The sequence below is a fragment of the Mangifera indica genome, chromosome 2 (genome assembly GCF_011075055.1).
Source record: "Mangifera indica cultivar Alphonso chromosome 2, CATAS_Mindica_2.1, whole genome shotgun sequence".
In the NCBI taxonomy this organism is placed as follows: domain Eukaryota; kingdom Viridiplantae; phylum Streptophyta; class Magnoliopsida; order Sapindales; family Anacardiaceae; genus Mangifera; species Mangifera indica.
Window position 1 is genome coordinate 15,642,754 of NC_058138.1, and position 16,399 is coordinate 15,659,152.

The following is a 16,399-nucleotide window of genomic DNA, read 5'->3' on the forward strand; positions in this document are numbered from 1 at the left end:
CGGGCTACAAGTGAATCTCATGATCAAAGTCTCCATTAAGAGGTAATGCCATTGTTTGTTTGAACATTTCTTCAAATTCTTTCAACAAACCATCAATGTTTCTGGTTGCATAGAGATATAAAACAAGGAAGGAATATCATCTCTCGCCTTGAGTTTCATAAGTGATGCTATGACATTGGCTTGTATTTTTGGTTGAAATATCAGAATCATTAATGATAATTGTGATTAATATATAAGGACAAATACAAAGAATAAATCACAAGGGATTAATGCATCCTTGTGATGAATGGTGATGATATACAACCCAAGGTCAATGCAATGATAATTGTGATTAATATATAAGGGCAAACACAAAGATTAAAGTAGTTTTCTCAGTATCAGTTCATCATCCTTCTTGAGCCACTAACAACTTCATATTGAAACCTCCGTGGGGGTGAGAACAATTGGACTTCTCACCCTGTGCTTCCCATCAGACCACACAATAGATACAGATAATAAATCTACACTCAACGAAACACCTGTACCAGTTACAGTCACCTTGAAAGATTTCTTCTCGCTTAATGACTTTAAGAAGAGAACTTCAGGTACTACTTTGATTCTAATTCTAGACCATGAAAAGATATGCACTTTATATGTGGAGTTTGGACGACCAACATTTGTGACTGTTCTATGAAAGTTGATCATGAAAGGCTTGTCTGCTGAAACTTGGGATGCCAATGAAGGGTAATTGAGATCCTTTGGTGATGTCTTTTCTGAGCCTTCAGGACAAGTGGTGATATCTCTTGTAACAAGTAAGTTTTTCCGAACTATAACCTATACTGCAGAGCATTCTTATGTAGTCTTCTCCAGAAGCATCGTATACAAGTCCTGGATTGATAGCTTTCATTGGATTGACATACCCGGATCCATATGAAAATTCAGCTAGTGAATCCTTGGTAAAATTCATTGGCCATGCTAGGGACAGAAGAAAAAATTGTTGATTTAGAAACATTCAACTTAAGAAAATCATCTGGACATTCAATTTACTATAAAAAATTATTACCAGTAGTCATTATAGCAGATTTGCTGGTGGAAGGTGACCAAGTAGAATGAAATGTTTTAACATATGCAGCTACACCAGCAACATGAGGGCATGCCATTGAGGTTCCAGATACTATATTGAATTTAGCTTGCCTTTTATAGCCAATATGTCAACGCCAGGAGCTCTTATATCAGGCTGAATGACATTTTATCACCAAATTACAAAAGTAAATTGATCAATATCCATTGAAGAGATAACGTATATTTAAGAAGAGAGTAACATATACCTTTAGAATCTCAGGCACTATAGTATTTGGACTACGAGAAGAGAAATAAGCAACAGTAAGAGCATCAGAATCCTTGATGCTTTCAGTCTTCTAGCATCTCCGCTCGAGGATTTCTGAAAGACCAAATGCAAATATTTTATCATTTTCTGTGATAAAACAGAAAAATACACAGAAACGGCTACTTAAAGTTACCAATACCTTGTTGAATCTATGTAGGAGATGATACTGTTGTAATCCTTAATGCTCAGTAACGATGATGGCCAAGAAACGACAAAGAAAACCGAGCCAGATGCTTCATCTTTTTGGATGATGGATCCTGCAGCACCTGCTCGATGAGCTACAATAGTCCCTTCAGGCTGTTCACATAAAACAATCTTTCCCTTTACTGCATTTCTATCGAGACAACTGCGAGAACAAGTCCTGGAAAGCAACAACGTTTCAAACTACTATAATATATTTATTATTTGCTCACCAAGTTATGAGTTAATATAGTTTTAAAGAGGAACATACAATTCCTCCGATCCAACGCAATTGCCTGGGACTTAATTTCCAATTACCAGAGGAAATTTTTTTCCATTTTGAGTGAAGCCATTAATTGAAAATCCCTATTTTGGTTAACAAATCATTAGATTATTCATGATTTAAAATCAGAACATGTACCTATTGAAGGAATAATGATACATACCACTACCGCCGTTCCATTTCCAAGAACAACTCTGTCAATGAAAAGGCGATCGGTTGTGGCAGCAGCTACTGAGAACATCCATGGAGCTACACTTGCTGTTGACCCAGAATATGGACCGGAATTGCCAGCAGAATTTAAAGTCAATATACCTTTAGCCATTGCATGAAAAGAGCCGATGGCAATGGGATCATCACTGAAACCGGATGCAGCCCCTCCTAATGAGACTGATAAGAGGTCAACTCCATCAGCAATAGCATCATGGAAACCGGCCAGTACATCTGCTCTGCTACAACCTGTCGCCGAGAGAACAACTCGCTTAGTAAAGTAAGGTTACAACCTGGCCGGTACATCGAAACCGGCCAGAACACCTCACTTAGTAAAGTAAACAAAGTAAAGGATGCAAGTTTAGTTTCCAAACCCCTTCATGCCGGCTGTCTCTCCCTCCCGACGGTTTCTCTTCCACCAACGGCCTGCCTCAACTCCACCAAAAGAAATTGTCTTCCTAGACGACGAAGACGAGATTGCGTCTAGGAAGACGATCGTCTTCCCAAACGAAGACGAGACGACTCGTCGTCCTCTGGGAAGACTAGTTATCTTCATCTGGGAAGACGATCATCTTCTCAGATAACGAAGACAAGATTGATCGATCTTGTATTCGTCGTCTGGGAAAACGATTTCTCTTCCTAGAGGACGTCTCTCAACGCCGGATGGATTGGGCTGGAGTTGAGAAGGGCCGTCGGTGGAAGAGAAACTGTCAGGAGAGAGAGACGGCCGATGATAGCGTCGGAGAAAGTGAACGGATTTTGAAACTAAACCCTAAGGGGGGAAAATGAGATCTTTTCAAACTTAACTTAGGAAAAAAATGTTAGTTTTTAAATTTTTAGGGAGGAAAATGAGATTAAATTTTCAGGGGTTAGAGTTTCGTTAAATTTAACCGACCATAGGTAGGTAAACGGTATTTTCATAATTAATAAGGGAACTTCGGAAGTTCAACATGGTTTGGGTGGGAAATAGTCCTTTGGCCTTAATAGAATAAGTTTATGTTTAGTAACCTTCTGTATCTTTGGCATTACAGCAAATTATATATTGGAATCAGTGAATGCAGTTGCCTTTGCTGGATACATTCAGCAGAAATTACTCAACAAGATTCAATAAAACTATGTATATCTATTTTTGATACATAATTTATATACACAAATGAGGTGTTATCATGTGATTGAATATTTCTTTATCATATGATGATACATATTTTAAAATCACCTAATTATATGATGATATATCACTGTGTATATGAATTGTGTACAAAAAATGGATATACATAACATTACTCCAACAAGATTAATGTAAGAAGATAGATAAAAAATATATGAGTTGTACTATCATATTATGAATTAAATGTAATAAATCTGATAAGAATATATGATATGTATTATAATATTATGAATTAAATGCATCAAATTTGATTTTCCCTTTATATTGTAAGACGATATTTGGATATAAATTATCAATATATTTATTAATATTTTATTATAAATAATTATTATATTTTATTGATATTAATTAGAAAATATTAATATATTATTTTATTTAAATATTTTTATAAATTATAAGATATAAATTAGTGTTTGAATGTTTGGAATGTATAAACTAATATATTATGTGCTCATTTCGAAGGAATAGTTTGAGTAATAATAAAAGAAATTATATATATAAGAAAATATGAATTTAATTTTTTTAATAATATTTTGAAATTAAATTATATAAATAGTTAAATTCAATATTTTTGTTAATTCGATGTGATTAATTTTGATAAAAAATATAATTTGACTTGATGAAATTTCTCATAGGAAATAAAAATTTGCCTTGTGCTGATGTATTAGAATTAGTGAATGTAATTGCCTTTAATTGATACATATAGCAAGAAGCCAAGAATTGCTCAATAAGATTAAGTGCGGTAGGATACAATGAAATTAATGTGCTATTATTATTTTTTCCGTATTATTTCCCTTTGGCCTTGGCCTTGACCGCATGCAAAATGTCAGAGGATTGTATTCAGCAGAAATTACCCCTTCTTCTTTGACTTTGACACCTTCACTTTGGCCTTGATTGCACGCAAAATCTACAAGGAATCCATATTAGTCTTCTGCTGTCACTCTTGCTTGTCTCGCTCCTCAATTAGCAGTCAGCTTGTTCTGCCAAAGGCATTCCTTCATCATATGCGGACTTCAAAGGTGTATTGCGTGTTTCTTTTTCAGGAAAATATATAAGGAATATTCAATTTTTTAGTTTTATTTTAATTCGTATATACATATATATCATTTATCTCAAACTCTAAACAAATATACTATAACAATTATCAATTTCTCTAAAATGTTTCTTTTGACGTGACTCATACAGAGAGTTTCTCTCTCTTTTTTCTCTGTAATTTTAGAAAATATTTTGTGTCAATAAAAAATAATTAAAACAGTAAAATGATAATATAATATATAATATGAAAATAATTAAAAATTAAAATAGTAAAATAGTTATTAATATCTCTGTCAAAGTGATATGAAAAATCAAATATAGTATAACATTAATTTAGAAGATCATTTGGAGTATGGGGTTTAACTGGAAGTGATTAGTGAGTGGGAATGAAGGGTTGGTGTACGCCAACCCTCTTTCTCTGAATTTAATTATTAAAAATTATCATGTGTCGCATCAATCCCAAATGATTCAATTATTTTTCGAAGTTTCTCAATGCTTCAATTATTTTTCATTGATACAAGATGTTTTCCAAAATTGTAAAGAAAAGAGAGAGAATCCCTTTGTATGGATAGTATTAAGAGGGTATTTTAAGAAAAAAGAATATTGTTGTAGTATTTTTATTTAGAGTTTAAAATGAGTGATATATATGTATATATGAATTAAAATAAAGCCAAAAATTTGAATACCCCAATATATAATCTCTAGCAACAGCTCTGAAATCTCTCTTACAACTCTCTGCTATAATCCCTCAACTAATCTCATGAGTGAGACGTCTTAACTTGGCCTTGGCCTCTTGCTCGACATTCTTTAGATACTGCTATTGCCTTTATCACTCTCTTTATGTCGCCTCACCACCGAACCATGGTGTTGTCCTCCAAGTAACACGCACGTATCATGGTTTTAATTTTTTTGGCATCCTCATCGATCTTAGCATCTTGAAAATACTGCTCTAGACATCAGAGGAAGTTTTCGATTTCCTTGGCATTCCTATCTTCTTTATATAACATTGGCTCGTTAACCTTGACCTCATTAAGGAATTGGTTATGTGGATGTGGCAACAAGCCTCCCTTGTGTGACTATCATTTTGTAGAGTCCCGGGTCACTTTTAACCTCACCCAACGTGAAATTCAGCCTTGTGGCCTCATCTTGTCAGGTCACAATCTCTTGTCTAAAGGTATTAAGATGAGCAAACAGAGAGTCCATGAGATCCTTACCCTCTTGTTGTCACATGATTCGACAATGACATTAAGCTAGAGTCCCTTGCATCTCCTCCCGCAGCTCCTATTGGTAGCTCTTAAGCTTCTCGTTGGTCTTACACAACTCCCTAAACTGGTCAATTCTGTCTACCATTACAAGCTTTGGCCTTGTGAGTCTTGCATTTATGTCAGTCAATGTGCCTCTCGACTTCTTCTTTCGTTCTCTTCCACCTTCTAAAGCCTTTGGTTCCCATTCCCTTCCTTCGTGCAGGATAATTTCACCAAAATTAACTTGTCATCTCCTTATTGGTCATGATTAAAACTTGAATCTAACATCGACTAGAACACCAATTAACCATCTTTGAATGTGTCTCTAATACCGACTATCACAAACTTGTCGCTCAAACGGTGTTCTTGCGTGACACTTGGCTAAAACCTGAGCTAAGTTAACCTTTCCATCCAGGTGTGTGCAATAATTATCTTTTAAAAGAGTCCCCATATATCTAGATATATACACTTAATTTTATAGTGCATATAAAAAACTTTCAACCATCTCAACTCGAATCTAGAAATTTTGGGTTGTTGCCTTGCACATTTTTAGGATGTCTCTTGGCTTCATTGTGTGGGCTAGGCACGGCAAAATGGAGTTTTCCCATGGACTAGAGGGTGGGTGTGCCATATGTTGAGAACAATCCTCGAGTGTGAATGGAAATTGTTGTTCCATTCCATGTAAGCCTCTTAAATGCATAATTACATGACTGATTAACTAACGGAAAACTTTTTCCTTTATTATTTTATTCTTTAACAAATAATATTACGTATTTAAATTTAAATATTAATGATAATATATTAAATATTATTTTATTTTTAATTTAAAATAATTTATAACAATATATTATCATTAATACTTAATTTAATACTCATTTTAAATACATAAAACCTTATTATTAATTAATTAGTATTCAAACATAGTGTCCTCCCACTATAGCAATTTTGATGATGCTTTTTACCTTATAAAACATTTTGTTTAAGTTGCTTAATATTTAAATATTCTCTTCTATTTTTTTTCTATTTCGAGCATCATTTTTAAAATATTTCTTTTTGCTCCATTTACCATTTCAAATATTTGAAAGGATTTTAACTTTGTAAAATAGGGAAGAAGTTTAGTTGTGATTTTTTCTTCCTTATGTTATAAAAATTCTTTATGACAAATGCTTCTCTTCTTAATACAATTATATAAGGTTTATTTATGATTTATTTTTATATTAAATAATCAAAATTAACTTAATTATTTATTTTATTCAAATACTGACATGCTACATTTATCACTTAAACCTTTTTTAAATAATACTTAGAACTAAAAGAATAATTTTAATAGCTTTATAATTTATATCCTTTTTAAATTACTAATTTTTTAAAAGGTATGGGAGGCTTTGTTAATTTCTCAATTATTTGTGGAATCAAATATAAGCAGGCAAAATTGATAGTAAGCCACACAGATAGCAATTACAACCATATTTAGGTTATGGGTCAATAATAAAAGTGGATGAAATTATTATAACTGGAGAAACAATTAAAGCCAAAAAAGTAAGCAAAAGTAATGACATTTAGGAGGCGTTTGGTTTGGGTAATGTTTTATTACCAAAACAGAAAAATTACCTTCAAGATAGATTATTTAGAATATTACTGGGTATAAATAATTACTATGTTTGATAAAATTTGATAAGTATAAATAATTATTATGTTTGATTAAAGGTAATAAAAGATTACTAGTAAATTATTTTACTTAAATGCCCTTTAATATAATTATTTTTAAATATTTTTTATATTATTTTTCATATTAATTAAAAATAAATTTATTTTTGTCTCAAAAAATTAATAAATTATAATATAATTATAATAAAATCAAGATTACCTTGATAATCTTTAAATACCTAAGGTGAAAGTGGTAATCAAATTACCACCTATATTATCTGTCACGTCAGCATTGATAATAGAAGATTACTGTAATTTTTTATTACTGATAATCCAAATAAGGGAAAAAAAATATAGATTACCAAGGTAATCTTTAAATACAGAAACCAAACGCCCCCTTAGGATGATGGCCACCAAATTCAATAATGTAGAACATAACAATTATACTCAACTATAGCATTTCTTGTATTATTATCCACTTTGTAAGTTTTAAGCTTGACATACCCTCTAGCAAATCTAAAAAGTCCCGATCCTCCGATCACCGGCATCTCTCTCATCTTTGAAAATACGGGATTCCTCCCTAACACAGTTATAGTACTACCATTATACTTACCTTGAACAAAAGCAAAATTCATCGCCATGAGTAAGACTACTTCTTCTTGGGATGTCGAAACATAAAACCCTTGTGCTTTACCAATCAGTTTCGAGCTTAAACGAGGACCTTCAGTCAGGGGATTGTCGATCATGTTCATCAAACCAAAAGTTGTGGTTGATGAATAATTAGAAACCGGTGGCATAACTTGCATTGAAGTAGGCTTAGAGCCAGAAAGAGTGTCATGCCAATAAAATCGAAATTGGCTAAGCTTTTCTTTAGAAAGATCAGGAACTTTTTTGTTTATGGTATTTGCATAGCCATGGTGCTCACTAGAGATTAAAATTATGGAGATTGAGAAGATGAAGATAATAATGAAATGGGGATAGAAAATTGGAAGGAATTTAGCCATGAAGAGTGGCACACAGAGGATTAATTGATTATAGTGAAATTCTGAAAGTACTCAGTTGTTTGTGCCTATATATAATATTAGTAAGGTGGAGAAATATCTTAAAGTAACAGCAACTTTATTGTAAGAAAATAATGATGATAATAATATAATTCCCTGTCACTATAGTCACCAACTCAATTTTGATGGAAATCTTTAGATTATTATGTTCTAGATGTTTGCGATACTACTGAAACTTATAATATTCAAGTATATTCCCTTTAAAGTTAATTATTTAGCAAAACTTAAGAAATGTCCTTTCATCATAAATTATATAAAAGAAAGATTGCAAATATCATTATTAGATTAATATTAATAATAAGCTTTGATTTTAATTTTATAGAAATGGTAAAGATGCGGCAAATAAATATCTAAATCTTAAAAAATTTATCAACAAACACATTAAGATATATGCACAAACAAATTTTTTTAGTTTATTCGTATCATCTGATATGATAATATCAAGTTAGATGATTTTGAAATTAAAAAAATAAAAAATTACTTCACCTAATTACAAATTGTTACATCTAATTATACGAATAAATTAATAAAATTTGTTTATTTTTCTAATTAGTGTCTATAATAACTTATTGGGTGCTCACATTGATGGACTATATTTGTGAGTGTACTTAAAAATTATTGGAAGAATTTGGGGTTGGCATTGAGACTTTTTAAACTTAAAAAAAAAAAATTTATTTAAAAGGGATGGTGTCTCAACACCAACCCTTTTTAAAATGGAAACGACAACCCTTTTCTTACAATAATGCCAACCCCTTTTTTTCAGTAATTTTTGTTTCAGTGACACCAAACTTTGTTTTTAATAATTAGTAACTTTTTTTTTTCCAGTTAAACACCAACCTTTTATTTTTTCTAGTAAAAATCCTACCAAACAATCTTCTTTGATCATCCTAATAATTAGGGTCTAATATAAGATATGAAGTAAATGTGATCGAGTTTTGATGGGTTGCTCTTTTTGTTTTATATCTTTACTTCGAAGAATTCTTAATCTAAAATTCATTTCACTTTTCAATTTTGTTTTTCTTTCTTTTGTTTTTGAAGCACTAGCTTCATTCTGGAGCACTTGTTCTATTTTTTACAGTATAATTCCAAAGTTTTAGAGAAAAAGAGAGAGGATCTCTCTATATGAATCTTCACTTTAAAGCTAAGGAAAAAGAGAGAGAAAATTACAGAGAAAAATAAAGAATCTCTGTATAGGTAATTATAAGAGGGGTATTTTGGAAAAATAGATTACTGTTATGATATATTTGTTTAAGTTTTGAAATAAGTGGTATATATATATACATGAATTAAAATAAGGCTAAAATTTTCAATTTCCCTAAATATAATTATATATGTTGACAAAAGGGATTTTGTTTTTTGAATTTAAGTTTAGAATGAAGCATCATAGAAAATAGACCCGCACCACATGCCTCCTTTATTGAGGCTTTGTTTTGTGGCTACAACTTTGATCTTTCAATCAAATCTTTGATTTAATTCAATAGTTTATAATTAATTAAAGCTAATTAATATGAACCCATGAATGGAAATTGATATATAGCTGATCTAGATTTCTTCAAAAGAAAAATATATATATATATATAGAATTAACCTATACTTGATTTCTTAGTTATAAAAATATACTTAAAATTAGAATAAATTAAATTGAATCGAATCATTTGAAGTACCAATGAACATCCCACAAGACAAAACATTGTACAATGACAATCACTCCCACTTGTATTAGAATACACATTTATTAAATAAAATCAAAAGGAAGCTATAACGTAATCTAAAAATATTAATTGAATAACAAGTAATTAATTGAAGCTAGCATCAATAATGTAACACATAAATATTGTACTCAACCACAGCATCTCCGGTGGAATTATTGAATGTGTGAGTGCTGGCATGAACATAGCCTCTAGCAAACCGGAATAGTCCACTGCCTCCGACCACCGGCATCTCCTGAACGTCGGAAAGCATCTTATTCCTCCCTAAGATTGTATAGTGCTACCGTTATATTTTCCTTGCGTAAAAACAAAATTCATAACCATTAGAAATCCAAATTCCTCTTGTGCAGCTGATGAATACAACCACCCTTGAGCTTTCCCGGCCAATTTCGAGCTCAATTCGGACCCTTCTGTTGAGGGATCATCGATGAAACTGACCATGCCGAAGTAGGTTGTGGTACTTGAAGGTGATGACGCCACTCGGGCAACAGCAGGGTTGCTGCCACTGTTGATGTCATGTCAATAGAGTCGAAAATGACTAAATTTTTCTTTCTTGAGGTTGAAGAGCTTCTGATCAAGGGTTACCGTACAGCTACAACTTTCTCTGGAGACCAAGCTGGCTGCAGAAAAGCGAAAGGAGGAACAAAATGGAGAATTGGGAAGACGAAATTGGAAGAATTTTGGTCGTGGTGACTGTGAGGAGTAGTACTAGGAGTTAGTATTATTGGGTTGGGATATTAAATTTTTTTGTAAGCTTTTTTATTAATGTTGTCTCAATTTTCAATGAAATTTTTATTTATGATTCTTTGTCATTAACTTATTTTAATGTGTTAAAAAATTTTAAGTGGACATTAAAACAAATTTTGGAGATAGTTTAGTATTTTAACTCATTTTATAATTGTTAGATTTACAAAAGAATTAAATAATATAAAAAATTAAGTAAAAAAGATATCGGTTTTATATGAAATTTAAATATATATTTTTTGTTTTTGAAAACATTGAACCTAACATATTTACAAAGGGTGTATATATATAACCTGAAGAACCCTTACGGTAAAACTCTAAAAGCTTGCAACTATTTAGACTCATAATTATAAATTGGATAAATTAGAAATAAATTTTATTGTGACACATTTCATTAAGAACACTCAAACCCTAAACATTTGTAAATAACTTTTGATCCTTCACCACTTCGGACAACCCTAAATTTGAAGGATATATTTGATTTACATTTATATTTAGTTTTTGTAAATTTGTTAGCTTTTATTATTATGTCAAATGAAATCCACCTATATGATTCACAGTTGACACATCATTGCTGGGCTTGCTCTCTTATCAACACTTTACTACCAGACTGTACATTGCACAATTTATGGAATTAAAAACATAAAATAATTGCTTCCAGAGCCTTCTTACCATTCAAGATTTAGGTTGTTTATGTCATCGAATTATGTTTATATTGTATCAATTGGTATCTCATCGGTTAATAGATCTTATTGAAAATGGTCAATTCTTGGTATCAAAGCGTTCATGGCTCTTATGGCCAAATCCAAGCTTCGTTAATGGCAGATCTACTACTCCTCTGATAGTAGTTTCAAGGTTGCCAACGGGCACTATATCTCCACAAATAACAGCATCACCAATATCAAATCAAACAAATTCTTCTGTTGTTTCATCAAATCCCTTGTAAGTAACTTGTTCTGAAATCTTTCTGTCAAACTTGATGAATCTAACTGCCTTCTCTGGAAAGAACAAATCCTTGCAACACTTAAGGTTCGTGGTCTTGAGAATCATGTTCTTGCGCTTCAACATCCTCATTCACCAACACTACCTTCACCTGTTGATGGTTCTTCAGCAAAATTACCGCCTCCATCACCAATCCTAAATCCAACATTTGTCACATGCCATTCGTTAAGACCAACTAATGGTTTCATGGTTTTTGAGCTCAATAAGTTCAATTTTTCTTCCTTGCTTGGATGGATGTTGTACATCTCGCTCAATTTGAGTTGCGCCATTGAAGAAATATTAGTCTCTACATGTGCGGCCAACATTCTTCATCATAGAACATTAATGCAAACAACCAACAAAGGAGGCATCTCAATGAATGATTACTTTCTGAAAATGAAGAAGATCATCACTAGGAAGAATCTGTTTAGTCTTTCTTAATTTTATGGTTGTCATAATTTTTTCTTTGAATTGTGAAGGATCAAGTTAATCAATCTATTTTTCTGTAAGGAACTCTAAGCATGTACCAGCAACTCCATTGAGCCCTATAAAATGCCCATCATTAAATTTAATTAGGATTTAATTCAAACTGAGCTCATTCGAATATAAGTTTGAATACGATTTGAACGAGTCTTAAACGAATTAAACTCAAATTAAACCTAAAAATTCAATATTTTTTAGCTCAAACTTTAGAGTGTTTAGTTTATCAAACTCACAAACTAAAAATTTTGATATAAAACAATATCATTTTAACTAATAGGTATTAAAATGATGTTATTTTAATAACGTATTAGTTTAAAACTTGATTCAAATTCAAGCTTGAGTTGATTTCTAGGTCCACTCTTTTGAAATGAGCTGAACTTGAGTTTATTTAAAACAAGCTTAAACTCAATTCTAATAAACCAAATTTAACTTAAATTTAACTCAGTTTAAATCTAACCCTCAATTTAACAATTTAAACAAGTGATGAAATCATGACTAATCTACCATTAATCATCTACTGTATTTGGAATGTTTGCATTGGAAAGCACACCATCGCCGTCTAGCACTAAATTTTTTTTTTTTCCAACAATGTGTGGTGGCCTACAACACTATTTGATGCCGTGAATCAAACTTTAATAGAGCTGGTTAGTGCGGTGGAAAAGTTCAGAGAAGACCCGTGGAGGGCCCAAGTCTACTTTTAAGACTGAGTTTGACACGTTGCATCATTGAACTAAATTTGTTATTGTATTAGTGGACTAAAGTGTTGGGAATAGAATAAAAATGGATTATATTTATCATTAATTATTTGAATAAATGTGATATCATGTTCACAAATTACAATTATAATTATAATAAATCTTTTAAACTGAATTAAACAAGTCTAGAAATGAATAGCGAGGTGGCTATACACTTGCCACCAAGAAGATTGTCTACTGTCATTGACAGAATGTCTAAATTATTTTTATGTACCAACGATGTCACACTACCTTCTTTTGTCTCCTCCAAAATCATAATCATCCACATGCAATCTTGGCTTCTAATCTTAAGAAACAATCTTGGACTTTCTCTTTACCATTTTTATTTTATTTTATTTTCTGATTTAATTTTCATTTTCAGTTGGCCAAAGGATTTATTTCCACTCAAAATATATTGTTTTTCTAAATTTCTCTTTCTTAACTTTGGAAATCTCATTTACTTATTTATGGACAATTAAATTTATTAGTTTTAAAGGTAAAATTATCATTTCATTTGTAATATAAAAATAAACTTAAATTTTATCTTTTTTCTCCCTTAAACCATAAAAACTAACAATTTTCCTCCTAGGCCAAATTTTAAAAAATAATATTTTTCCCCTTAGAGTTTAGTTTCTAAACTCCAGCACCATCGTTGGCGGTCTCTCCCTCCCAACGTTTCTTCTCCCTCGGCGATCTCTCTCATCTCTCTCATCTCGCCTGGACCTCCAACCAGCAATAATTCGTCTTCTAGATAAAGAAAAAGATCTCTTCTTCAATTAACGTTGATCAAAGATTTAAGTAAGAAAAGAGATATCGCCAGAGTGAGAAACTGCTAGCAATAACGCTAGAGATGACGTCAAAGTTTGAAAACTAAACCCTAGAGGGGAAATGATTAGTTTTTAAAGTTTAGAAAGAGAAAATGAGAAAAAATTTTAAGGAGTTAAGATTTCATTAACTTTAATCATCCATTGGTGGGTAAATGAGATTTTTAAAATTAAGGGATGAAAATTTAAGAATGCAACATACTTTAGATGGGAATAAGTCTTTTGGGTTTTTTAGTTTTGTATACACATTTTAGCTAGATTAGCGTTTGAGTATAGTTAGAAGTTTGTAATAACGAGAAACAAACAATATTATATATATATATATATATATATATATATATATATATATATATATATATATAAAATTTAATTACATAAATGATTTATCATTATATGATTAGATATTATTTTATTTTTAATTTAAAATCATCTAATTATATAATAATATATTATCTGTATGCTCAAATTTTATAATTTTATTAAAAAATGAGATAAATAAATTGTAATGTTAGTTACCTAGAGTGGTAGTATATATCAAGGTAAGAAAATTACCATCTAACGAAATAATTGATCATTTAGTGGAAAGTTATTATCTCTATTTAATATAACACCACAATTCAAACAATATCCTCAGTCCCAGACAAACGCCAACCCCACCTGCAATTAATTAATAATGTAATACATAAACATCATACTCAACTGTGGCATCTCCAGTTTTCGGATCAAATTTATGAGTTCTAGCCTGCACATAACCTCTACCGAACCTGAACAATCCACTCCCTCCGATCACCGGCATCTCTCTCACCTTCGAAAACACCGTGTTCCTTCCCATGATCGTTATGCTACTTCCGTTGTACTTCCCTTCCACGAAGGCGAAGTTCATCGCCATCAGTAAACCGACTTCCTCTTGCGAAGCAATCGCATAAAATCCTTGTGCCCTGCCCACCAATTTCGACGTCATTTCTGGCCCTGCCGTCAACGGATCGTCGATCATGCTGACGAAACCGAACCCGGTGGGCGATGTCCTGTTGGAAGAGGGTGTTACTACGGGAACAGAAGTGGGGTTTCGGCCGCTGACAATGTCGTGCCAGTAGATCCGAAAGCGTGTTAGCTTCTCCTTGCCGAAGCCCATGTGAGTTTTATCTAGGGTTTTCGCGAAGCTTGGTTGTTTAGATTTTGCTGCGGTGGAGGAGGAGAGGAGGAGGAGGAAGAAGAAGAAGAAGAAGAAGTGGGAAGTGAAAACTGGGAGAGGCTTTATAAGTGGGATTGTCATGGCTGAAACGGGAATTGTGTGGCAGTGAAGTGATTGAGGTTATTTATAGGGGAAACGTTATGAAAATGGGATCCAGGGAATTTGGTTGGTGAAGTACACCTTGACTTTTTGGAAGGTTGAATGAGAATTGTCAATTAAATGGGGCCTTCCTGTCAGGAATATATTTACTTCTAGTATTGAAAATTACTTGATTTGATCATATAATTTAAATTTCCAAATGACATTTATTGACGGGCATACACGCGTTTCTCGTTATGAAAAGTCTCTCAACACATTCATAAACAGAACTATAATGGTTGCAGCCGCTCAAGCCGATGAATGGGGTTGAGGAAGATGATGTCAAAGATTCTCAACACACTTTTTTCTATGAATTGGGAATTTGCTAAAGAATTAGAGTAAATAGCTTCATTCGTTGAATTGGGCTCTGCATTTTCTCCTTCTTCTACGATTCATCAATATAGATAACTTGTTCCTCACATTCATCATAGTTTTTCAATGAAGCTCTCTTCAAGAATTTCCATAAGAGTCAAGAACCACCATAATCCTTTTTTTATAGTCACTAATTAAGGTAAAGAAGAAATGAGTGAGAGGACAAGGGTGAACCAACTAAGGTTTCCTTTTGGGTGGGAAATAGTTGTTCGGCCTTAGTATTATGTATAACTTACGTATTGTTTACGTCACTTGCACTATAAATCAAGTCAATAAATAGAATAATTGATTATAGAAAAGAAACAAAGTAGGAGATTATTGTATACAATTGTGAAAGAAAGAAATAGAGAACCTGTGAAAATGAAATCTTAATGGGTTGTTGGGGCCACAGTTTGGCAATATGTTTCATAATTCAGAGTTGATCATCATTTAGCGCACTCTACCCGGACACCTGGATGCCTTTCAGCCAAGAATTGCTGACAATTAATGGTTCTTTATGTTCGCGTAAAGTTGACGCTAAGCAATAGCAGGGATGAAATCCATCATCTCCAGAGTTCAATTTTTGGATGTAAATAACAAAATCACTCAGTGAAATTGACTCAGGGAAGCAAAGTAAAAACCCTAGGGTACGATGTGGGGTTCGTCATAATTTAAAAGAATCGATTATTTAAATATAAAGTTGGAAATGGAAAAGCTAAAACGAAGAGCTTCATCATTGCTCTTGCCGACGTTCGTATCACAAAATTAAATAAGGCCAGATGATTATTTCCCACCCAAGTTTAAATGTTAGCACAAAGACCCATCAATCAAATTTGAAAAACCTAAAATCTTATCTATCTATTAAAAATCTTAGTTATGATTAAAGATAAAATTACTTTTAACCAAAAAAACTAAAGTTTTATTACTCTGACCCCCTCAGCTTGAAAATTTCATAATTCAACCCCTACCTAAAGTTAAAAAAATCAAAATTTTCCCTCTAGGGTTTGCAAATCACTGTTAGAGTTGTTGGAGACGACTGTTTCCAATGGCAT

General features: G+C 32.2%; 2 protein-coding genes and 2 pseudogenes across 2 annotated transcripts; all 4 read right to left on the minus strand.

Moving 5' to 3' along the window:
* Window positions 1–411: 411 nt before the first annotated feature.
* LOC123208602 lies at window positions 412–2,342 on the minus strand (annotated as a pseudogene).
* Window positions 2,343–7,422: 5,080 nt separating this feature from the next.
* LOC123203323 (dirigent protein 19-like) lies at window positions 7,423–8,166 on the minus strand. Its single transcript, XM_044619655.1, has one exon. The coding sequence runs from the start codon at window positions 8,132–8,134 to the stop codon at window positions 7,550–7,552; it is 585 nt and encodes a 194-aa protein (XP_044475590.1). The 5' UTR covers window positions 8,135–8,166; the 3' UTR covers window positions 7,423–7,549.
* A 1,837-nt stretch (window positions 8,167–10,003) lies between these two features.
* Window positions 10,004–11,915, minus strand: LOC123208603 (annotated as a pseudogene).
* A 2,299-nt stretch (window positions 11,916–14,214) lies between these two features.
* On the minus strand, window positions 14,215–14,974 carry LOC123203314 (dirigent protein 22-like). Its single transcript, XM_044619643.1, has one exon. The coding sequence runs from the start codon at window positions 14,937–14,939 to the stop codon at window positions 14,334–14,336; it is 606 nt and encodes a 201-aa protein (XP_044475578.1). The 5' UTR covers window positions 14,940–14,974; the 3' UTR covers window positions 14,215–14,333.
* Window positions 14,975–16,399: the final 1,425 nt, after the last annotated feature.